The sequence below is a fragment of the Xenopus tropicalis genome, chromosome 2, assembly GCF_000004195.4.
Source record: "Xenopus tropicalis strain Nigerian chromosome 2, UCB_Xtro_10.0, whole genome shotgun sequence".
Lineage (NCBI taxonomy): Eukaryota > Metazoa > Chordata > Amphibia > Anura > Pipidae > Xenopus > Xenopus tropicalis.
The window spans coordinates 41,561,284-41,586,050 of record NC_030678.2 but is presented as its reverse complement, the minus strand read 5'-3'; the positions used below and the strand labels follow the sequence as shown (position 1 = coordinate 41,586,050).

General features: G+C 41.1%; 2 protein-coding genes across 3 annotated transcripts; one reads left to right on the top strand and one right to left on the bottom strand.

Moving 5' to 3' along the window:
- Positions 1 to 5,012: 5,012 nt before the first annotated feature.
- dnajc30 (DnaJ heat shock protein family (Hsp40) member C30) lies at positions 5,013 to 8,245 on the bottom strand. The gene is made up of 2 exons (XM_002933623.4): positions 8,157 to 8,245; positions 5,013 to 7,417 (listed from the first exon to the last, which is right to left on the bottom strand). Exon 2 carries the CDS (start codon positions 7,210 to 7,212, stop codon positions 6,280 to 6,282), a length of 933 nt encoding a protein of 310 aa, XP_002933669.1. The 5' UTR covers positions 7,213 to 7,417; positions 8,157 to 8,245; the 3' UTR covers positions 5,013 to 6,279.
- A 69-nt stretch (positions 8,246 to 8,314) lies between these two features.
- bud23 (BUD23, rRNA methyltransferase and ribosome maturation factor) lies at positions 8,315 to 24,361 on the top strand. Of its 2 annotated transcripts, none has more exon segments than NM_001011475.1 (12): positions 8,315 to 8,368; positions 10,704 to 10,741; positions 10,849 to 10,944; positions 11,058 to 11,140; positions 11,229 to 11,325; positions 15,036 to 15,132; positions 15,366 to 15,416; positions 15,799 to 15,884; positions 19,196 to 19,241; positions 20,118 to 20,179; positions 21,815 to 21,904; positions 23,847 to 24,361. In NM_001011475.1, coding segments are annotated over 12 exon segments (849 nt in total). In that variant the 5' UTR covers positions 8,315 to 8,320; the 3' UTR covers positions 23,902 to 24,361.
- Positions 24,362 to 24,767: the final 406 nt, after the last annotated feature.

Here is a 24,767-nt window from a genome sequence, read left to right as displayed (position 1 = left end):
CAATTACTGGGGAGAGGGTGTCTAACATTTGGCACCCCCCAGTAATTTTTACCTTTTCTTCTCCTTTAAAGGACATGTAAAGCCTTCATTTACCTACAATGTATATCAGTTGGGCACGTTTCCCCCACCCAAATGGCATCATTTGTACTGCATATATCCCCTCCATTTGCCAGCACCATCACATTTTCCTAAAGTAAATAGCAGCTTTCATCCAGTGGCCATTTTTCCTCTGATACATAATCCAGACACACACACAGGCACAACTGTCTTTGATAAAAGTTATGCTTTGTTTGAGCTGAGCTCAGGAGAGAAGGTTAGGAGAAAAAAATTGAAGCAGGCAGCTAGAGCTGAGTTTCTATGGGAACCAGCAATGCCATCTCTTTACTGGCTGCTAGACTGGGGGGCGTGTTTAGTAATCTGAGTTTAGAACAATTGAGCAAGCCAACAGCCAAAGCAAATTCCCGAGGGAGGGGGCCCAAGTAGTCTAGAGCAGTGCTGTCCAACTGGTGGCCCCCCTCTGTGTGGCCCCTCACCTGTCTGGCCGCTTTGATGTTTTACCATTGTATAAGTTTTAAATGGTATCAGTACTGAGATTAACTGCCCCCCCTGCATGGCTCTCACCTCAGATTCAGGCTGTAATCCCCTGTACTGTTCACACCTTTTAATCTATGCATTGTTTACCCCCTGCAGTGTTCACACCTCAGGCTCAGGCTGAAATCACCCTTATTGTTCAACTGTTCACACCTCAGATCTGTGTGTAGGCAGCATAGGGTAGGCAGAGTATGGCACATAGGCAGCATGGGGCAGGGAGGTTATGGCACAAACAGGCAGCATAGGGCAGGGAGGGTATTGAACACACAGGCAGGGTAGGGCAGAGTATGGCACACACAGGCAGCATATGGCAGGAAGAGTATGGCACACACAGGCAGGGTAGGGCAGAGTATGGCACACACAGGCAGCATATGGCAGGAAGAGTATGGCATACACAGGCAGCATATGGCAGGAAGAGTATGGCACACACAGGCAGGGTAGGGCAGAGTATGGCACACACAGGCAGCATATGGCAGACACAGGCATCATAGGGCAGGCAGAGTATGGCACACAGACAGCATATGGCAGACACAGGCATCATGGGGCAGGCAGAGTATAGCACACACAGGTAGCGTAGGGCAGGCAGAGTGCTACCCTATGCTGCCTGTGGGAGGTGAACCTGGCAGGGGTTTGTTCTGGGAGTTTCCAGTTGGAAATAGCCAGTAAATGGTCCCTAAGGTGTGTAATTATGTACTGGGGGTTGCTGTGCTATCCACAGGGGAAGAGTCATATGGATTTTAGGGTGTGTGTTAATATGACATAATATAATACTTTCACATATGAATGATGGTTGATATCCCTGCAGTGAGGACCAAGCATTTGGTTTTTTTACCACCATTGTGATAAAATGGATGTGGTTTGAAGTGGGTGTGGTTTAAAAGGGGGAGTGGCTTCCATTAGCGGCCCTCCACCACGTATGCGCGAGAAATTCCGGCCCTCGGCACCGCAGAAGTTGGACAGCACTGGTCTAGAGAAAGAGAAGGAAATCTAAGTGATTATGGGGATGCTGCAGCCTTACTATTAACCTCTGGACAACCAGTGTGGCAGGTATTGAAAGATTTCAAAGAGGCTGTTCACTGATTACATTTTTGTGTGTGGGGTTTACATGTCCTTTAAGGTATGGATATGAAAAATATGGAAAGATCCCTTAGCTTGAATAGTTAACCCCATGGCTACACAGGAGATTATTTGTATAAACTATTGCAGTGTTTCTGAAGCAACACTATAGTTTTACCAATGAAGGGCAACAGTACATGAAATTACTTTAAGGGCTCTGGCACACGGGGAGATGTCACCCGTGACAAATCTCCCTGTTCGTGGGCGCCTATTCTCCCTGAAATGCCATCCCACCGGCGAAAATGTAAATCGCTGGTGGGATGGCATACGCGGCGGTGCGATTTCCCTGAAATCGCGGAAGTTTCCTCTCGCCGGTTTACATTTTCGCCGGTGGGATGGCATTTCGGGGAGATTAGTCGCCCGCGACTAATCTCCCAGTGTGCCAGAGCTCTTAAAGTAATTTAATGTACTGTTGCCCTTCATTGGTAAAACTAATCTCCGGGCGACTAATCTCCCCGTGTGCCAGAGCCCTAAGACGTTTTTGGTATTGCTACTGTTCCTTTAAGAGATAACATATCAGCTGAGAGCATGGAATATGCTGATGAATATGATTGCACTGAAACTGCAATGAAAGCTATGTCCATATATTTTGAAGAAAATGTGGAGAATACTAAATAATACAATGAATACAACCCCTACTTCTAAAAAAAGGGTTTTTCCTTTATGGAAGATGCTTATCAATCTGTGGGCTGTAAGGTGGGTCGCTATTAGCCCATTTAACAGCAACATTTTCTCTTAAATAAAAAAATAGTAACATTTTGACACCTAACAATTTAGCAAATCTTGGGTTGCAAATCTGTCTTTGCGACTGCAAATTTAGGTCCATGTTTCCCAGAGTATACTTCTCTACACTGAAATAGCTTAAATCTGACAGTGTTTTACAGAGGAATGGTCTGAAGGATTTTTTTTAGTCCTATGTTAAAACACTGCATTACTATAGTTTCACTGCGGAGGCAATGCAAAAGTTAGATAACATTTTTGCAGACACCTATAACAAACACCCAACCCTCCCAATCTAGTCAGGAGGCTACCAGTTTTCAGCTTGCAATTAAGTTAGGCACATACAAGCAGAGGACAAAAAGAACAGGGGTAGATTATAAAAGAATCAGAAACAGGAGTGCAAGCTTTGAAAGGTGGACATAAAGGAAAAAAAAAAGGTAACAGAAAAATAGGTTTTGTTAGAGAGGTAATTAAATGAAGTATAAGATCAAGGAAACAGTAGAGCATTATAAATAAATAGAAAAAATATAGGAAAATAAAGAATTTGCCACAGCATGCAAAAGAAGAATGATGTGGAGTTTATACTGGCAAACTGTCTGTACACCCTTTGACATATATGCTGCTAAGCCACATTTTAAAAAATGCATGAAAAATACACTATTGAAAATGCATTTAATTTTCTTCTGCAATGCTTTCAGGTTCATAAATAATCAAGTTCCTTTGAACAACACTATATATTTGTGCTATGGAGTTAATACACTCAATTGGACAGCTTTAACATCCTTAGATTAAATGCCTTACCCCCAAGCAACTCAGAGAACCTAATAGCAGGGCTGGGAGGGCTTGCTGCAACATCTTGTTCTAAACCAAGGGTATTAATATGAAGTTAGTTTTTCCTGATTCTAGGAAGTCCAATAATTCTGAGGCATCAATGGGAAGGTCGGCCACTGATTTTGCTAATCAGGCTTGGCTTGTAGTCGGCATTCCAATTCATTCCACAGAGGTTCTGCTGGGTTGAGGACAGGGCTCTATGCAGGCCAATCCTAACTAACTGAATGTATTTTGTGCAGTCCCCTGTGCATAAGTGCATTATTGTGTTGAAACTTGAAAGAGCCTTTTAGTTTCAGTGTTGCATGTACAGTGGCCAAGGAAACCAGCAGCTATATATTTCGAACAGTAGAAATGAAATAATTTAATATATTTTTACAAATATAGCTTCATTTCAAGGATTTTAAACTGAATGGGTTGACTTAATGGATATAGGTAACTAGTTTAGAATAGCATATTCTTTTGTTATGCAGAAAAAAGAACAAGTTTAGGGTGGAGCTTCCCTTATATGTATGAATGTAGAACACATAGAAATGTAAACGTTTTTTTTTTTACCCATAACAGATTTTTACTCCAAGAATAAATTAACATTTATATATATATATATATATATATATATATATATATATATTTTTTTTTTTTATTACAATAGGCTTGATGACATTATAAAGTGCTAAATGCATTCCGCACAGAAACGCAACTTGCGAAGAGAAATATAGCAGCATTTCTCCACTGCTCATCGATCAGCGCTGCAACCAACTGATCTATTTCAAGTTTTAAAAACACCCACTGTGGCCATACTTTGGTAAAAACAAACTAAGCACTGAATTACTAGCCATTACCCAAACTTGCAGTCATTCAAGATTCCGTCATCTGCTATGTTTATAGACATAATGCTTGCCAATTTACAGATCTTTTATCCCCTCTTACCTTTTACATTTCCATTTGATCAGTTGTTACATATAAGAGGGAGACTTGATTACAATTAAATTCACGTGCTGCACCACTAATTAGAAGTTAATTTATAGGCATGTCTCAACCTGTACTTGTACCACTGAGGTATCAGTATGATATAAAAGTCTAGAAAGCGACATAAAACTTTTTTTTTGCAAAAGAATAAAGAAAATATAGAAAGCACAAGCAAGAAAAATATGTTTTTTAGCCCATGCAGAAAAAGTCATAGGGGTAAAAGGGATACAGAAATAAAAGTGGGGTGTCAGATTTTCAGCTTCTTGAAAATGCCAAGCCTGGCTCTCTAAGCAGTGTATAGGAAGTCAGGCTGATGGGCAGTTTAACAAGGCAAAACAGTAACAATCTTACTTACATTGCTCTTTGCTAATACATGCAGCTGTTCCTCCGAAACCCAAGTGTTTGGGGAAAAAATATAACACATAGGGGCTGATTTAATAATCCACGAATCCAAATCCCGAATGGGAAAAATCGGATTGGAGACGAACATTTTGCGACTTTTTCGTATTTTTTGCGATTTTTCCGTCACTGTTGCAACTTTTTCGTAGCCGTTACGACTTTTGCATAGCCATTATGACTTTCGTGAATTGTCGCAACTTTTTCATAGCCGTTATGACCTTCGAGAATTGTCGCGACTTTTGCATAGCCATTATGACTTTCGTGAATTGTCGCGACTTTTTCGTATTGAGCGCTCGAAAAATTTGCGACAATTCGCGAAAAAGTCGCAAAATACTGATTATTACGAAAAAAACGCATTCGGACGCTTTTCGGATGTTTGTGGATTAGTAAATGTGCCCCATATAGTCCTACCTAGAAAATGTAAACCTGGGGATAACAATTATTTTAATATGTAGGTATCCCTATAACGTAAGGATGCACCAAATCCACTATTTTCAGATTCGGCTGCACCCCGAATCCTTCTTAAAGGATTTGGCCAAATAGCGAGCCAAATCCAAATTTACATATGTAAATTAGGATACAAAAGGGTTAAAGAGCACCACAAGCGCAGCTTCCGTGTTTATGTGATGAAAAGTTACGTGATTTTAAGGCTTCGAATTCGGTTTGGCCAGGAGTGTAGATTTGCCCGAATCCTACTGGAATAGGTGCATCCCTACTATAAAGAGCTAGTAACACCAAAAAGTAAAAACAAGGCAATGACACACTTGTCTCCTGTGTTTTGCCACAGTGATGGTTTCTTGCTTTAGGGGGAGCTGAGAAACAAGGCAGGCAAAACACTAAATTCTCATAATCACGTAAAAATATGTATGTGTGCAATTCTCAGCACCAATTTGGCAAGGAATTTTCATCTTGCATAAAAAGATCACAGCCATCTCTCCTGCAACTGATAAATAAAATATTTCTTGGTGTACAATGTATAGGTTTCATCATTTAAAAAGGTAAAGGGTCAGGAGTGAACCTTCTCCATTTAAGTATTAATTGGGACGCTTTGTTGCTTGTGAAAAATCTCTCCTGCAAGCCACAAAGTGTCCAAAAATCTCTCCTGTAAGCCACAAAGTGTCCAAAAATCTCTCCTGTAAGCCACAAAGTGTCTAAAATACCTGCCCACCGGAATTGTTGCATGTAAGCACAGGGTACAGCTGTCCATATATGCAAAGATCTGCTCTTGTTGAGGTAACCAAAGGATTTTTGCCTAATATATCCAATCAGTCTTGCAGTTGTAGGATTGCAATAATCATTCACACAGAGAGTGTCACATAATGTATGATATATATATTAAGAATACTTCAGAACCCTAGACTTTGTGCCATGAGTGACTTTAACCTATGTACCCAGTCTCAGATATGTACGAGCTGTGCATGAAACAGCACCACAAACAATGTTACAGAGACCTTTGTCAGGTATCAAGACAGGAATCTGCCTTTCTGGTGTACTAGAGAATACCATGTTGCAGACAGGCAGGCTTTTACTGTTATGTACTTATGAAGTAGTAGGAGAAAAAAATCATAGACTAAAAAGGTGAAGAGTAAGGATCCAGTAAGGATGGTTTCTTCCAATTTGGTACAAGCTTTGTGTATGTATTAGAGGATTTTTCTCTCATTTTAATGATGCCATAAGAACCACAGCTGAGAGCAAAAGCAAGATAGCTGAAATCTCACTAAGCTTGTGAAATGGCCATCTCCGACTTGGCTGATTCTTTAGCTTTTGTATGAGGTCTCGTCTTTGCCGCCAGAATTGTTCCCTTTGTAGCTGTTCTCCATAATGAGCCTGGTAGAATTCATCAAAATTAAACATTGGTTTAGATGGGGAGTTTGAAGAGGCACTACTTGATCGCTCCCTTTGGGGTGAAGTTGCTTTCCTGCTGGGACTGCTGGCTTTCCCACTTGGCTTCCCAGCGTTGCGAACATCCTCCCAGCTCAAGATGCCACGGTCATACTTCTTTCTTAGGCTTACACTCCCCAAAACACTGTATGCTTCACTGATCTCCCCAAAACGACTTGTCGCCTCGTCACTTCCAGCATTACGGTCTGGGTGGTAGCGAAAGGACTGCTTATAATATGCAGTCTTAATCTGAGTTTGGGTGGCATTTCCAGTCACGCCAAGGATGTCATAATATGCTGTGCGACTCTTGTATAGCAGAGAGCCATTCTGAGAATGATTATTATTGCCATTGTGACGACTTCCATTGTTTCTATATGAGGCCCTACTGCTTGTTCCATAGGTAATGAAACGAGGACAAACCACAGTACCTACTGGACGCTCCACTGGCCCCCAAGCAAATAGGCATCTGCCTCTGAACTGGTCTGCAGCCAAAATTCTCCATTCTCTGTGTCTACTGCAGGGAAAGATTGTTGGTCCATCGCTACATGGAACAACCTTAAATTTAAGGTCGTTTGCATTGCTTGATGTACTATAAGAGACCAAGGGGCTAAGGCAAAAGGCAGAGGCCCCGCTGCATCTGCCGAATGATGCTTCTGGTAAATGTTGTCGGCCACAAATACCAAGCAACCTCCGGCTGACTTCCGCCATTACCAAGGAGCCAAACAGCTCAGACTCCTTAGATGGAGATATGACGCTTTTTATTGTTGCGGTACGTATTTGTCACATGCTACCTTGAGTCAATCAAGTTGCCGATTCCCAGAAAGTGTGTGAAAAGCACAGACTCATTTACAAGCCGTCTTCAAAGGCTGGAATGTGCCTCCTTTGCCTAGGCAGCCATAAATGCTTTAATGTTCTGTAGAATAAAGAAAGAATATATGTTATATGAGCGTTACAAAATGCACAGACAATTTTTGTTCTGCACTAGACCAATGGGTTTATTAAAAACACGAGTTTTAGGGACACCAAGGCCGTCACAGCCCTCAGTCTGAGCCCTGAGTTTTGGTTGTGCCCCCCACTACTACTGCTGTTTCCCTCCTTAAACCTTTCTGCCTTGCTGCCCCTTACATTTGGAATTCCCTCCCTGATTTCCTCCGGAGATAATCCTCCCCCAGTCTTTTCAGAACTAAACTCAAAGCCTACCCCTTGGAGCACTTACACAGCACCTGATCTGGGAACTGGCACTTATATAGTAATGTCACTCACTGTGACCTATAGCACTTACATTTGCCCATTTGTGTCTGTTAGTTACCCCTCCCATATAGATTGTAAGCTCTACGGGGCAGGGACCTCCTTCATCTTGTGTTTCTGACTCTTATTGCAGCTGTACCTTGTATTTATTTGTATTGGTGTACTTTGTATTTATCCATTATCTTTAACCCCCTGTTTGTATTAATGTATTATACTGTACAACGCTGCGTACATAAGTAGCGCTTTATAAATAAAGATATACATACATACATACATACATACAAAGGTAAATAAACATTGGGCTAACAGTACTTCCAGAGACAACCAGAGCACATCTTTCCCCACACCATTAGCCCACACAACATTACTGGCAACAAGAAAAATGACAAAGAGGAAGAACTTACACACTAAGATTAGAATTCCTCTGTGTAGGGCAGAGGAACTGACCTCCGGCTAGAACCGGAAGTGCTTTTCGGAGAAGGCGTGTGAGTAGAGTGAGACGCGCAGACGCACTTGGGTGACGTAGAAAGTGTGCGCCGTCTGCACGCTTTTCTTACCAAGAGAAAACATGGCTGGGAGTGTGCGGAGACCGGAGCAAACCGGACCTCCCGAACTGGTGAGCGGGCCGTGAAAGCTGCTGTATAATTCGTTCAAGTCATAGATGGGGCTACATAGAAGCGCCAATAAAGCGCATTACTGTACTTTTTTGCTTTGAAATCTTGCAACAGCGTCTCAGGGAGACTGTGTTTCAGACTCTGACATTTTGTCAAGACTGCCAGAAGTCCAAGGAGGGCCTGAAGTTGGTAGGATTTGTGCCTTGTACTTGAGTAAACGCTCTTTAAAAGCTGAAGCGCTGTCTGTGCCGTAATCTGCCCCTGTGTGTCCAGTGAAACCACAAGTACATTGCTGACTGCTTACCCATGTGTGATTGTGTGTGCCATTGCAGATACACAGTAACAGCAAAGTTCAAGCCGCACTTCCCTCACCTGATAGTGTTGGTGTCCTGTTGCTTCTGAATGTGGGGACAGTGCAGTTGGACTAACGTTTTAACATGTTATTAAAGGATCTTTCCGACTTGTTCATGCTGCATATGTGAGCTGCTCCAGTTTTGGAACTATAGTCAGAATCAGATTGTTGGAGATCTCATAGCTGTTAAAGGGGAACTAAAACTTAACAAAGAAGAAGGGCAGAAATGCTGCACATTATGGTTACAGGTTCTGTATCATCCCAAGGCAACACCACTGTAGCAGGGGAGATCCGTGCCTCTAAAAATGCCCTCAGTAGCCCCCCATCTTTTCTGCTGATTTGAAGCACATGCTTAGCAACCAACTCACAATATACAGTGAGGAACATAAGTATTTGAACACCCAGCGATTTTGCAAGTTCTCCCACTTAGAAATCATGGAGGGGTCTGAAATTCACATTGTAGGTGCATTCCCACTGTGAGAGACAAAAAAAAAAATTCAGGAAATCACATTGTATGATTTTTAAAGAATTTATTTGTATTGCACTGCTGCACATAAGTATTTGAACACCGGGGCCATGTATTGTGAGATTTTGAGCAACAACCTCCTTCCCTCAGACAGAGCATTGAAGATGGGTCGTGGCTGTGTCTTCCAACATGACAATGACCGAAAGCACACAGCCAGGATAACCAAGGAGTGGCTCCGTAAGAGGCATATCAAGGTTCTGGAGTGGCCTAGCCAGTCTCCAGACCTAAATCCAATAGAAAATCTTTGGAGGGAGCTAAAACTCTGTGTTGCTCAGCGACAGCCCCAAAACCTGACAGATCTAGAGGAGATCTGTGTGGAGGAGTGGGCCAAAATCCCTGTTGCAGTGTGTGCAAACCTGGTCAAGAGCTACAGGAAACGTTTGACCTCTATAATTGCAAACAAAGGCTTCTGTACCAAATATTAACACTGATTTTCTCAGGTGTTCAAATACTTATGTGCAGCAGTGCAATACAAATACATTCTTAAAAAAAATCATACAATGTGATTTCCTGAATTTTTTTTTTTTTTTAAATACTGTCTCTCACAGTGGGAATGCACCTACAATGTGAATTTCAGACCCCTTCATGGGAGGAGAACTTGCAAAATCACAGGGTGTTCAAACGCTTATGTTCCTCACTGTAATGTATTTATAGAATAAAGAAGTGGTAATACTAAACTGATACGTAATTAATTTAGATTTTCATTTAGGGATGCATCTTCCGAATCCTGAATCTTTAATCAAGGATTTGGCCAAATCCTGTAACCAAACTATATGCAAATTAGGGTAAGGAAGGGTTAAAAAGTACCATCCATAAAAATATACTGTTGTTGTTGTGACCAAAAGTCACATGATTTTAAAGGTTTGGTTTCGGTTTAGCCGGTCACTTGGATTCTGCTGAATGCTGCTCAGAAAAGGCTCAGATTTGCAGGAATCTGAACTGAATCTGAGATTTGGTGCATCCTTGTTCTCTGTTCATGGCATCTCGTTAATGAGTGCCGTTTGGATTAGAAAGTAATAATCCTGTAGCATATTTCAGTGATTAACTGGCAAGAGGCAGGCATTTTTGGGTGCTTCATCAGCTGTGGGAGAGGAGGTTTTCTACTGGGAGATGAAGCGCCCAGTGTGACAGCACCCTAAGAGAGCTTGCACGGAAAAAGAAAATCTTTTGATATAATCACATTGAGAAGTCTGTTTTTGAGACTCCCCAGGAGTTTGCGTTGAAAAAAGAAATAATGTATTGGGTCTAAAAATGAAGCTGAGAAAAAAAAATTAAATTTCAGGCTTGTGTATGTATTACTTAGTAATGTTGCAAAGATTGCATAGAAATTTTGGAAGTAAGAGGTCTTTAGTTTTTATCCTTCTATATGAGTGTTGTAAAGTGATACAGTTATCTACTAATACTTTTTTTCCGGTAGATCTAATTATAAGGCTAAAATTCTGTTTCTTTTGTTCTGCAGTTTTATAATGAAACTGAGGCGAGAAAATATACACAGAAGTAAGAAAACTCTTTTATTTCTAATATTAGTTGTTTTTTATTCCTTAGTAAGTAATTTGCTTTTTTATTTATAAGTAATATTTTTTTTTTTTTTTTATGATGGCTAGCTCCCGTATGATTGAAATTCAGACACAGATGTCCGAGCGTGCAGTGGAACTCCTGAGTTTGCCTGAGGATCAGCCTTGTTTCCTTCTGGATGTGGGGTAGGGGATGTCAGTGGATCTGGTATGCTTTTAGCTATCTCCATAAAGCACTAAGCAGTATGGTAAATTACAGAATAAGTGGAGTTTGACAGAAAGCTCTTTTCTTTCTGTAGCTGTGGATCTGGTCTGAGTGGAGATTACATCAGTGAACAGGGACATCACTGGGTTGGAATTGATATCAGCTCTGCCATGTTAGGTGACTCACTCCTTCAGTTACTAGATTGAAAGCACATGCTTTTTTTTCCTTTTTAGTGTCTAGAAAATCTTGCTTTCTGTCTTAACAGATGTGGCATTAGAACGTGAAGTGGAAGGAGACTTAATTTGTGGAGATATGGGCCATGGAATTCCCTTCCGCCCTGGAACTTTTGATGGCTGTATCAGGTATAGGATCAACGGTATATTTATAATAGGGCCTGTGCCTAGGGTGGCAAGTTTTGGGGACAGCTTTTGGTTTCCTCTTTTTGTATTAATCAAAAGGAAAAAAAAAGGTTCTGCAACGGATTTCCATAGGTAATCCGGTGTCGGAGCTGGGGGGTGAGGGGGAGTTGCAGGCTTTGTGGAAGTGACATCAGATGAATTGAAAATTGAGGGACACGTCTAAAAAATCCATCCGATTAACTTTACATGCAGTAAGTGCAGCTCTGCAACATGCGTTTAGTAGATGTAGCAGCACAGGGCAAACGCAAATACAAACACATGTAAGGGCCAGGATTGCAAACATTTCTGGGGGAAACGATACCAGCCTGCCTATATATTTTCTCCCTATTTAAAACATTGGCATTAAGCATTCAGGGAGGCATTATTTTTGCACCCGGGATAAAAAAAAAAAAAAGGAAAGGGCTTACCAATGAGCTGGGCTTAAACCAGTGCCCTCTAGGTATTGCTATCCTTAAAAGTCTACCACTGAGCTCTGAAGGGATCACTGGTTGCACTCAATATTATATTTACAAGAGGTATATAGTTCTAAGCATTGCAAGTAGAGAAAAGCTTACCCATTGTAAATGGATGATCCAGGTGCTCATGCCCCAGACCCTAAGCATAGGGTAGCCAAATAGGAAACAAATGATTGGAGATAGGCAGGCACTCCGGAATTCCAATAAAGTTGAATTGCAGCTCAGGTATAAAGTAAAATCATAGTAATTTTATTGAAAAGTACACATACATGCTAAGCAGCCTTATGTGTTTCGTACCTTGCTCTGTACTTAATCATAGGCTAATGCAACTATCTCAGAAAGGCTTCTAGCTGTGACCTATATGCTGATTGTCTATTTTCCATAGTAAATATACTGGCACATGTGGGTTTAAAATGCACATTATCTATTTTATTTAGTGAATGTACTGACTCTGTGATTAATATGCTTCATTTTATGTTGTAATTATACTGGCATGTCTGGGGTATGTTGTGGTAAAATGGGCGTGGTATTTTCACAGTGCGTGGCAGATTTTCATGGTTTATACTCTCTACTTAAACGCCCCCCCCTTGTTATACAATTATGTAAGTTATGAGTGACTTTATGGGCTTCGCCAATAAATTGGTTTCCTACAAACTTGACCCCTACTTATTGGTATGCAGGCTCAGTGTTAGAAATACAGGTTGTTTTTGCTTGATGAATTTGCCTCCCTTGAAAATTTTTCTGCCAATGCCCATAATTGCTGAATTGATTAAAAATTCATGGACACATCTAGAAAATCCAGCTAGAGATGCTGCCCTGATAGCAATTGGTGGGTGGCCTTTCGGGTGCATATTTTGTATTTATTAATTAAAATAAAATAAATAAATGAAAGCACCCAACATCCTCCTTGGACCTAAGTACACCCCTGCCAATGGTTACACTTTACACTTAAAAATTCAGGGACATGTCTAAAGAATCCAGCCAGAAATACTGTCCTGATTGCAATTTACTTTCCATGCAATAAGTGCAGCCCTGCAAAATGCATTCAGTAGATGTAGCAGCACAAGGCAAATGCAGGTACAAACAAGGGCTAGGGATGGAAACAATTCTGGAAAAGATATTGCGGCCTTCCTATATTTTTTTGTTTTCTCTCTATTAATAACATTGGCATCAAGCATTCCTTTTGTTGGCCAGGAAGGAATTATTGTTGCACCCTGGGGGTAAGAAAAAAAAAAAAGGGAATGGGATCACCAACGAGCCGGGCTTGAACCGGCGCCCTTTGGATATTGCTATCCTTGATAGTCCGTTGCTCTACCTATGAGCCACGAAGGGATCACTGAGTGCAACTGTCTCACTAGGCCTCCTAACTATGACCTAGGAGGCATTCTCCAAGATGGCCGTGCTTTCCAGTGCACGGCCATCTTGGATTTTTTTACTTGAGCCAGGCAGAGGGAGCAAGCAAGAGGGAGCGAGACAAGCAGCAGGAAAGGAGAACTTAATAGTCCGTTGCTCTGCTTATGAGCCACGAAGGGATCACTGAGTGTAACTGTCTCACTAGGCCTTCTAACTATGACCTAAGAGGCATTCTCCAAGATGGCCGTGCTTTCCAGGGCGGAGTGCACGGCCATCTTGGATTTTTTTTACTTGAGCCAGGCACAGGGAGCAAGCAAGAGGGAGCGAGACGAGCAGCAGGAAAGGAGAACTTTGGTGTTGGGATTCTGCTTGTGCAAGTGTAGGTGAGGGAATGCGCTCAATCTACCCATTTCTGCATTCATCTTACTGGATTGTCTGGAGTTAATGGAACGCCCATTTGCCAATTCTACAGTTATGATACTGGCGTATCTGGTGTTATTAAGGTGATTATCCATTTCCTGAAGTTATTATACTGGCACTTCTGGGCTGAAATGACATGTCTAACCCTAATATAATTTATTTTGCTATAATAAAAGAAAACCGCAAGACCTCTAATCCGGAATATCCTTGGTCCTGAGCATTCTGGATAATGGGTCCTATACATGTACATATATGTAGATACACATAACTTAAATACCATAAAATTTTTGGGTTGATATGTCCTTTAAAATGCAGATTGTCTGTTTTCCATAGTAAGTACAATGGCACACCTGGGATTAAAATGGCCCATTTTATTTTGTGATTATACTGGCATGTCTGAGGTTGATATGCTCTTTATACATTTTGTGTAGTAATTATACTGGCACGTCTGGGGTATGTTTTGGACAATGGGGGCTGTATTTAATTTGTGCCCAAAATAAAAATAAATAAAAGCCCCCAACATCCTCCATGGACCTATATATGCCCCAGATCACTTAAAAATTCAGTGACATGTCTAAAATTCCAGCCAGAAATACTGTCCTGATTGCAATGCAATAAGTCTATATAGGTATTCAACCGCACAGCCTATCATTCAGGCACGATGCATCAATCCTCAACGGCACACCGCAAGGCCTTCCGATTCACATCAATATACAGAGGAGAGCACCATAGGCAGAATCTCTGCTAAAAAATGCTTTTATTGCAGACCACATCACACTGTGTGTGATGTGGTCTGCAATAAAAGCATTTTTTAGCAGAGATTCTGCCTATGGTGCTCTCCTCTGTATATTGATGCAATGCAATAAGTGCAGCCCTGCAAAATGCATTCAGTAGATGTAGCAGCGCTGGGCAAATGCAGGGACAAATGTGTGTACACCACTGCTTTTAACAGCAATTAGATAGATAGATAGATAGACCGACATAACTGCATATGACATCACTTCTGTGACTTTAATGTGTTTTTAGGTCTGGTTCCTAGGGCAGCACCGGACCTAAATACACTCCTGTGATTACAAGAAAAATACAACTGACAGCATATAGAACTGTTAACTTTTCATACAATGCTTTTTAGGAGTTTCCTCGTCCTTGTTACATTAAAATGGATGATGTCAAGTGGTAGGAAGGGGAGTGCAGTGTTAAAGTGAATAAGGGTCTTCAGGTAGCAAGAAACTCCTATACACTTCTGACTTTTGTAGTAGAAAGGCCAGGATCATCCTAATCAATAACAAGTGTAACTTTCTTGACCAGTAGCAGTGCCTCAATCTAAAATGTACATGTACTGCAAATTTGGTGTTGCTGTTTTTTCTGGGTTGTTATTTCAGGACATGTTATTCAAATAAGTTTTTTTTTTGTTCCCCATTTCAGTATCTCAGCACTGCAATGGCTCTGTAATGCTGATAAGAAGACTCACAATCCACCCCGACGTCTCTTTTGCTTCTTCTCCACCCTGTATTCTGCTCTGGTGAGTACTTATATTCTGCATCCCAATAGATGTGCTTCTGAATAATGTTGCTAATTTGGGCTCTCCTCTTGCTGATGAGATTTCTCTCAATAGACCCATTTTATCAGAAAAAAACAGGTTTTTCTGTTTAATTAATTGCTACTAATCAAGATTTGAGATTTACAGCTTCTTTGCCAGGTATTAAGTGATAAAAATCTGCTCAATTCTTTTCTTTGCATCACTGTATCTGATAGGCTCGTGGCTCCCGTGCTGTTTTTCAGTTATATCCAGAAAATGCACAACAGGTTAGTAAAGCACTTACTTGTATCTGTTATGTTTTAATGTTATATTATTTCATCTGAATAAGTATGGATTTTAGTCTGGTTTTTATAGCCCTAATGGATTTTGTTTATTTTCCCCTTTAATAGACAGTATGGATAGATTAAATAGACTACACTGACAACATATAGACTGCATGACTATATGTGTTTGTATGACCGTGAGTTCCCAAAAACAACAAAATAGACAGATTGAAAAATGTCTTAGAATACTGATGGGTACACCATACTAAAAGCTATTTTTTGGTGAACTACCACTACCTGACTCTCTTTGAAGCCCCTTTAGTGGTGCCCTGTAGGTATTCCATCTTTGTCCTATAACTTTTTTTTTTTTTTTTTTTTTTTGCAGCTAGAGTTGGTGACAGCTCAGGCAATGAGGGCTGGCTTTACTGGAGGGATGGTTGTGGATTATCCTAACAGTGCCAAAGCTAAGAAGTGAGTAGAATCCTTTTGTGTAATAAAAAGTGCCCATTAGCTCTATATTTTATACCTTCTTCTGACTTTGTTTAGTGTAGTCACCTGGGCAGTATTTTATGCTGCCAGTGTTAGAGTTGATGCCAATTAATAGGGAAGACCTATAAGAGGTATGAGGCTGGTGTTTTGTGTACTGTGCTGAGCTTAATTTATCAGAGGGATAAAAAGAAATTAGGACTAAAACGTAAGTAGGTCACCTTCTCTGCTTTAAGAGAGTGATGTTTAGTCATCCCTGCTTCCCCTAGCTTTATTTGTTATCTGTTCTTTGTAAAGTGCTGCACTTTACAGAGATTCCTGCCCCTGTGAAGCTTTAAGTCTACAGTCCCTATCACATTCACAAACAGTAGGGCCAGTTTCTTTCAGGAGCCAGTTAGACTGTCTGTACCCAGAGTGTGACACGACATTAATGGGCTTATTTATCAATTTGTGAGTTTGTTTTTCTAAATGAAATAAACCTGCATAGCGAATGCTCGCTTATTCATTAATAAGGAAAACTTGTTTAAATAAAAACTTGAATATTTGAATCGAATACCAATTGTTCAAGTCTATAAACTTTGCAAATATGGCTTGACTTTGCCTTGGATAACTCCCATTGACTTCTATAGAAACTCGCAACCTTTTAGATGATGAATGTTTAGATTCGAGTTTTCTGTTTTTTTGCACTTAATAAATACCAGACATTTGAGCTTTTAAAACATAATTCAAATTTGAGTTTTTTTAGCGCAAAAAAACTCAAATCCTGAAAAAAATCAAACTCAAGCGTTGATAAATCTCCTTCTAAGACAAACAAATGAAGTTATATTTTACAGGTTTTTACTCAAATTAGTAGTAGCTGACTACAATGAATTGCAATGTAGTTTTGGTGAATGTTACATACACTAGTAATGTGTATGTTTGCAGAAAATATGTTATGGAATAACTAACTAAAACAAAAGTTAAGGCAAATAAATTACAACCTGAGTCCCAGTCTCAAAAGAGCAGCTCCCCTGCTAATGCTGACAGTACAGCTAAGGTTGTTAAATATCTGGAATTTAAAAAAAAAAACCTACTGGCTGAGGACTGATGGTTCAGGAATTTTACTGCCATTAAAGTGTTTATATTTGTACGTACAGTGGAGGAAATAATTATTTGACCCCTCACTGATTTTGTAAGTTTGTCCAATGACAAAGAAATGAAAAGTCTCAGAACAGTATTATTTCAATGGTAGGTTTATTTTAACAGTGGCAGATAGCACATCAAAAGGAAAATCGAAAAAATAACTTTAAATAAAAGATAGCAACTGATTTGCATTTCATTGAGTGAAATAAGTTTTTGAACCCCTACCAACCATTAAGAGTTCTGGCTCCCACAGAGTGGTTAGACACTTCTACTCAATTAGTCAACCTCATTAAGGACACCTGTCTTAACTAGTCACCTGTATAAAAGACACCTGTCCACAGAATCAATCAATCAAGCAGACTCCAAACTCTCCAACATGGGAAAGACCAAAGAGCTGTCCAAGGATGTCAGAGACAAAATTGTAGACCTGCACAAGGCTGGAATGGGCTACAAAACCATTAGCAAGAAGCTGGGAGAGAAGGTGACAACTGTTGGTGCGATTGTTCGAAAATGGAAGGAGCACAAAATGACCATCAATCGACCTCGCTCTGGGGCTCCACGCAAGATCTCACCTCGTGGGGTGTCAATGATTCTGAGAAAGGTGAAAAAGCATCCTAGAACTACACGGGAGGAGTTAGTTAGTGACCTCAAATTAGCAGGGACCACAGTCACCAAGAAAACCATTGGAAACACATTACACCGCAATGGATTAAAATCCTGCAGGGCTCGCAAGTCCCCCTGCTCAAGAAGGCACATGTGCAGGCCCGTCTGAAGTTTGCCAATGAACACCTGAATGATTCTGTGAGTGACTGGGAGAAGGTGCTGTGGTCTGATGAGACCAAAATAGAGCTCTTTGGCATTAACTCAACTCGCTGTGTTTGGAGGAAGAAAAATGCTGCCTATGACCCCCAAAACACCGTCCCCACCGTCAAGCATGGGGGTGGAAACATTTTGCTTTGGGGGTGTTTTTCTGCTAAGGGCACAGGACAACTTATTCGCATTAACGGGAAAATGGACGGAGCCATGTATTGTGAAATCCTGAACGACAACCTCCTTCCCTCTGCCAGGAAACTGAAAATGGGTCGTGGATGGGTGTTCCAGCACGACAATGACCCAAAACATACAGCAAAGGCAACAAAGGAGTGGCTCAAGAAGAAGCACATTAAGGTCATGGAGTGGCCTAGTCAGTCTCCGGACCTTAATCCAATAGAAAACCTATGGAGGGAGCTCAAGCTCAGAGTTGCACAGAGACAGCCTCGAAACCTTAGGGATTTAGAGATGATCTGCAAAGAGGAGTGGACCAACATTCCTCCTAAAATGTGCGCAAACTTGGTCATCAATTACAAGAAACGTTTGACCTCTGTGCTTGCAAACAAGGGTTTTTCCACTAAGTATTAAGTCTTTTTTTGTTAGAGGGTTCAAAAACTTATTTCACTCAATGAAATGCAAATCAGTTGCTATCTTTTATTTAAAGTTATTTTTTCGATTTTCCTTTTGATGTGCTATCTGCCACTGTTAAAATAAACCTACCATTGAAATGATACTGTTCTGAGACTTTTCATTTCTTTGTCATTGGACAAACTTACAAAATCAGTGAGGGGTCAAATAATTATTTCCTCCACTGTATATGCATCTATTAATACCAGGACCATTGGAAGGCAAAGGTAGGCCCAGTCAAAGATCCTATTAGTGGGTCTCCCTGGCAGCCAACCTAGCACCAACAAATTTGTGGCAATACTGCCCATACATGACTTCATACACATAAATCTGTTTATATTAGGACTAGAAAATCTATAACGTTAGTAAATAGAACATCTAAATGTATAGAACCTTTATTATTTGTAGTAATACATGTAAGTAAAGTAAAAAGAAATTAAATTTTGTTAGATCAATCCATTCTGCACATTGTCTGGGTTTTCTAGGATTGAAAATGTATAAATTATAGTCTGCTCAACGGGGCCAGAAGAAGCATGTGCCTAGGGCACAACAGCGGGGGAGGGGGGGCTTGGCATGTAACACTTCTATGTGCTTACCCCTGGAGTCCTACCCACAACCCACATTTTGCAGATGAAATGGTTGATGTTGGGACACCTTTTGTCTTAGTAGGTCCTGAGTAAATGTCCCTTTGCACATTTTTTGAAGCTGAAATCTAAATATTTTCTGGTTTTTTTTAGATTCTTCCTTTGCTTGTTTGCTGGGGTATCAGGAGTATTACCAAAGGTAAGCCTTTCTCTGACACAGGGGGTGGCACACATATTGACTGTTACAGCTAACCAGTTTCTGTCCAACTAATTCTATATCCTAATTCTAATTCTGTCCTATGATAGGCAGCTTTGAACAGGCCTAGATAGATGTTGCTACTGTGGTTGCTTAAGGGCTGTGAGGGCAGACGACTAATCTCCCTGCAATGCCACCCCACCGGCTAGAATGTAAATCACCAGTGGGATGGCATACGCGGCACCACGATTTGCGAGCAACTTCGGCAACTCGTGGTGCTGCGTATGCCATCCCACCGGCGATTTACATTCTAGCCAGTGGGGTGGCATTGCAGGGAGATTAGTGGTCCGCGACAACGAAGATTTGTCAGGCGGCGACTAATCTCCCCGTGTGTCACTGCCCTAAAGGACAAGGAAAGGCTAATAAAGAGTTAAACTCAAGCTGCAGGCATACCTTCAGTTATCTCAATAGTGCCCTTAAGTCTCCCCATATTTCGCCTGTTCAGATGATCAGAAGCCAAACAGGAAGAAAAAACGCTGAGCTGTGTAAAGAAGATTCCCATAATTCCATGCTCCTGCACCCAGACCAAGACCAGCTACTCAGGGAAGCACATGTGCATCTTACATATACTCGTGCCTGTGTTTGCGCAGTGCACAGTAGAGTAGGTCACGCTCGCGTCCAGGGGGTGGGAGAAGATTTGCGCATTTAGTTAAGCCATGTTGGACTAATTTAAATATCCAACATGGCGGCCACAATAGATGATAAAGAGAGCTTATAATGATCGACAAGTGCTCTGAAAACACTTGCTGAAAAGGTAAAAAAACATTGGGACATGAGGCCTATGTATGTACTCTTTTAAAGAGTATTTTTTTTTTCCAGGGCCTGGGCACAGAGTCAGCAGAACAGGAGTCGTCTCGTCATGTTGGTTTTACAAACCAGAGGTAATGGTGAGGGCAGGATGAGTAGTTTTTAAACATCTTTTTCTCTAGCCAGGTCAGTTACAGGGTACAGTAGCAAATGTCAGGCTCATAATATCCCCCTAAACATCCTCTGATCATATAAAATTACACTTTAAATATACAGACAACAGGCAGAATAATGGCACCGGTCACTTTGGCAAATAGGTTTATCAAAATAGTTGAACTTTTTGTCCTTAAGTAAAGTCCAGTCCTTTAGCCGGACAGCTTAATGTTGTTTCAGTGTTGGAGAGGGAATTTTCTTCTCACTCTTATTTCCACAATTAATACAAAGGTTCAGAAACATTTAAATCTGGCCATTGTGGATAACATTGACAGTCCTTTTTTTGCACCTTTTCCGCATCAAACCTTGACTTAAAACCAAGTTGTCAGGCACCCACCAGTATTTCTAGTGACTCTAGGTGCTTACCCGCTATACTGTGCATAAAGCAGAGCTTCAGTGGAAGTTATCTTTGCTAATGCTTTAGGGTCACCTAAAATGTTTATAGTCACTGGCTTTAATTCTTTCCTGCAGAGTTAGAATTGTCCCTGGGGAATACCACTATTATGATGATACACATGAGACTTAAAGGATGATAGGTAATGGTCTGGGTAACTGTTACTGGATTATTGTCTGTACATGGTGATGGTGTACATGAGATTTGCTATTCAAGAAGCTCTAATTTTCCTGGAAATGATATGTCGCCACTGTTAATATTTTTGATTCATCCTATTGTTTGTCCCAATCTGTGGTAAATGCTTTCATAATCCTTGACTCCTAGATATATCAAATCAGCAGATTTCTTCATATACCCCACATTCCAGATAGGCAGAAGCAATGCCATAAAAAGCATTTTAATGTTACTGCTCCCCCAGCCACCGGTGTCATCTCCTGACACGCTCAGGGGAGGATGTTGGGAGGGGGTCCTTGCAGGGGATTAGGGTGCGCAGTGGGGGATGTGGCCGGCAGGGGCACCTTGGGGGGTGCGGGGCCCCTGGGGTGGCAGTTCCGGTGGGCCCTGCACCCCCCAGTCCAACCCTGCATGATGGATCCTAAGGGTAAGGTCCCACTCCAAGTCTAGCGTTTGTTGGTGGATATCAGTTGCATGTGCCTGTGGTGGATTCACTGCTCTGGGTGCAGGCACAGTTAGGAGAGTTTCAAATGTGTATAGGCGGATTGTCAGCCTGCACTTATACACAGGCTGACAATCCACCTCGTGCTCCTTAACCTATGAGGTGTGGAAGCACCTTCAGTCAGTTTATTTTGTAGTTAATTTTTATTTGGGTATTTCATTTTGTTTGGGAAAACTTGGGGCTTGGAATCAAGATCGGTGTGCCCTGCAAATGCAGAGATCAGTGAGTCACAGTCTGGAATGGGCGTCTGTATTCAGGGAATGCTTTCATAAGCACACGCTTTGATTCATTTGTCTGTCTGTAAGTGCTGGCAGGAACAGACTTCCCTTTCAGCTCCAGGACAGACACAGAGAAAAAGAGGTTTGAGTCATGCTTGCTGCAAGGAGCTGGCATGTTTTCCTGCCTCTCACATTGTCAAAAGAAACCGTTATAAGTGCAGGAACACAGCATTTTCTACTGCTGAACTGACCATTTAATGTCCTGCAGGATGCGGTTCAAGGTAACACGAGGGAAATCTGTGAAGAAAAGCAAAGACTGGATCCTTGAGAAAAAGGAAAGGCGTAGGAGACAAGGAAAGTGAGTCAATTTTTAAGCTGTGTGTGTGTATATAAATAAAAATCCAAAAGATTTCAGCACTCCCACGAATAGTCAATGAAATGACCCGGGTGCTACCCACTCGGCATACTCACACATAGTCCCACAGAGGCAGGTGCACACTGGGATCGTTTACAAAAAGTTACTTTTATTGTTCTATAAAACTAGGTCGACGTTTCAGTCTCCTTCTAAAGGTCCCCATACACGGGCCGATAGAAGCTGCCGATATCGGTCCCTTGGACCGTGTAGGGGCAGAAACGAGCGGGCCGGCTGACCGATATCTGGCCTGAAATTGGCCAGATATCAATCGGCCAGGTTAGAAAATCCCGTCGGATCGGGGACCGCATCGGCTCGTTGATGCGGTCCCCGAACCGACTGCCCCATTGCCGCGTGCAGAATTCGATCGAATTCACCTACATGCCTCCCCGATATCGCCACCTATAGGTGGGGATATCGGGTGAAGATCCGCTCGCTTGGCGACATCGCCAAGCGAGCGGATCTGCCCATGTATGGCCACCTTAAGACCTTTTTCAAGACCAGAATGATAGCAATTCAAACACATCTATCACTAACCCAAATCGGACCCAATGAGGTGTAACAATAGAATCACGTGAATGAACCATGTGATGAAATCCAACCCTGCATCAAGCAGAGAGTATAATATCCAAAAAGCCACAACGCATAGAATATATTGTACACATATTTAACAATGTACCCAAACCGGTGAAGGTGAGATCAACAAATGTATTGATATACCCCAGTACAGTAAAACTTTTTTATCAGGTATAAGTCCCAACATGTATAACAATAAAACCATAAAACATGTAAAAAATATATCCAAGGAAATAGACTGAGATAGCACCGAAAATGTAACGCTGGTTAAGGAATCATAAGAATGAGCAGTATTCATTTAGACCAAATGGAGCCAGTGTATTCAATGTTTTGATCCAAAATGCTTCTCTCTGTAGAAGGCATTTAGACCTATCACCACCCCTCCTTAGTGGGGGAACTAAGGAACTATGTAGCGAAAAGTGGGTACCCTATGCCCAAATTCTAAAAATAGTGCTTAGCTACTGGTTTACTTGTCACACCATCCCAGAACGCTGTGCTGATTGCTATATATATTAGTGGTGTAACTTCTACCTTGGATTTAAAGTCTCTGTTCTCTCTGACTACATAATTAAAGGGGTAATTCACCCTTAAATTAACTTTAAGTATGTTGCAATTGGTCTTTTTTTATTGTTTTTTGTGTTTTTTTTTTGTTTTTTTTTAAATTTAGCCTTTTGTTCAGTAGCCTTCCAGGTTGCAGTTTCAGCAAGGGTTTGCAAGGGTCTTAATGAGAGACCAACAAAGTTTAATGGGAGACCAGAATTTGAATAGGAGAGGGACTGAACAAAAAGATAAATGAAGAAAATAACAATAAAATAGTAGGGCATCAGAGAAATAGTTTTTTTATACTTCTGGGGTCAGTGATCTCTATTTGAAAGAAGTAGAGGCAGAAAAGGAAGGCAAATAATTCCAAATTTGTAAAGACCAGTTGAAAATTTGCTAAGAATAGACCATTCTGATTGATTTATATGACTCCTGTAGAACGATTGGGGCAATTTGTTTTCTGTCCACAAAACTTACTGCTGCTCTTTCCGCAATGTATGAGATGCCCAGGCCTAGCGATGTACTGTACTCCTTTATTGTCCTACAGCAGGCATGCCGTAATATTCCATGTAAATATGTTTCCTAAAGCAGCTGCTGTATTGACTGCTAGTAAGTGATCTGATTTGCTGTGCAGCTGACCTGTGTAAATGGTTTACAAATGGGAAGAATAAAATCTTTTAGTGGTTCATCTACCAGAATAAGTGAAGGGAAATGCAGAATGGCAGATTTAACATTCTTGCTGCAAATAATTTTGTGTGTTTTGTTATTGCAGGGAAGTTCGTCCTGACAACAAATTTAGTGGCCGGAAGAGAAGACCACACTTCTAATGAACGCTGTGCTGGTCTTTTAATGGAAGGCAGATATTGTGGTGTCCAGAGGGAAATGCTGTGACTTCTACTTTTCTACAAAGCACAGAGACTTTCCCTAGTTTGGAATGGACTTCATAGGAATAGTGCGCTGAGCAAGTTATGTACGTGCGCCAGAGGAGGCGTTGCTTTCAGTAAAAGAATTGTGCCCAAAGCAATGGCAACGATGAAATGGGAGCTTTCTGTGTGTATATTAAGAGATTTTAAGACAACTGAGAACATTTAAGAGAATTAAAGTACAGATTAAAGTTTTCCCATGTTTTGATTTACAGCCAGTCTGCAATAGTGCATTTGTGCTTGTGCTGTTATTGGTACCTCGATGGTTGGCAAAAGGCATCCTTCTCCCCACTTGGGGCAGTTGTAAGGCAGGAATACATGAACTGTATCGTCAAACAATAAAATTTATCATTCTGCCTGAAAACAATGTGCAACCTATTAATGGAAGAAGACCGCTCTGGAAAAATCATTTGATCATATTTTGGAAACATTATTAGCCTTTGTGCAAAGTGTATCTTTTCCTCACTGAGCAGCAGTTCTGACTTTCTTAGCGGCTGAAATTCTGGTTATATGCAACAGATTCTCATCACAGTAGGAAAATATGTTATCTGAAATTTTAGGTTGAAAATTAGAATAATTAGCAGAAGACCACTGTGCACTTATTAAACATCTTGTCCCAGGTGCTGGTTTATACTTAGCACATGTGCAGTACAGGAATCCTTGCAAAAAAAGTTTGTACCTACCTAGGAGGTAGCATTGGCTTGCTTAGCAGCAAAACAATCTGGCCCATTTCAATTTTTTTTTAAAATATGAGTAGTCCCATCCCACTG

What these genes read in the sequence shown, in the direction of transcription:
- dnajc30 (XM_002933623.4), bottom strand. Translation starts at nt 7,212, where the DNA reads ATGGCGGAAGTCAGCCGGAGGTTGCTTGGTATTTGTGGCCGACAACAT.
- bud23 (XM_012956880.2), top strand. Translation starts at nt 10,938, where the DNA reads ATGTGGGGTAGGGGATGTCAGTGGATCTG. An exon ending in GTTGGTTTTACAAACCAGAG is followed by an intron (nt 20,180 to 21,814) that starts GTAATGGTGAGG and finishes AATGTCCTGCAG; the next exon opens with GATGCGGTTCAAGGTAACAC. An exon ending in AGGCGTAGGAGACAAGGAAA is followed by an intron (nt 21,905 to 23,846) that starts GTGAGTCAATTT and finishes TTGTTATTGCAG; the next exon opens with GGAAGTTCGTCCTGACAACA.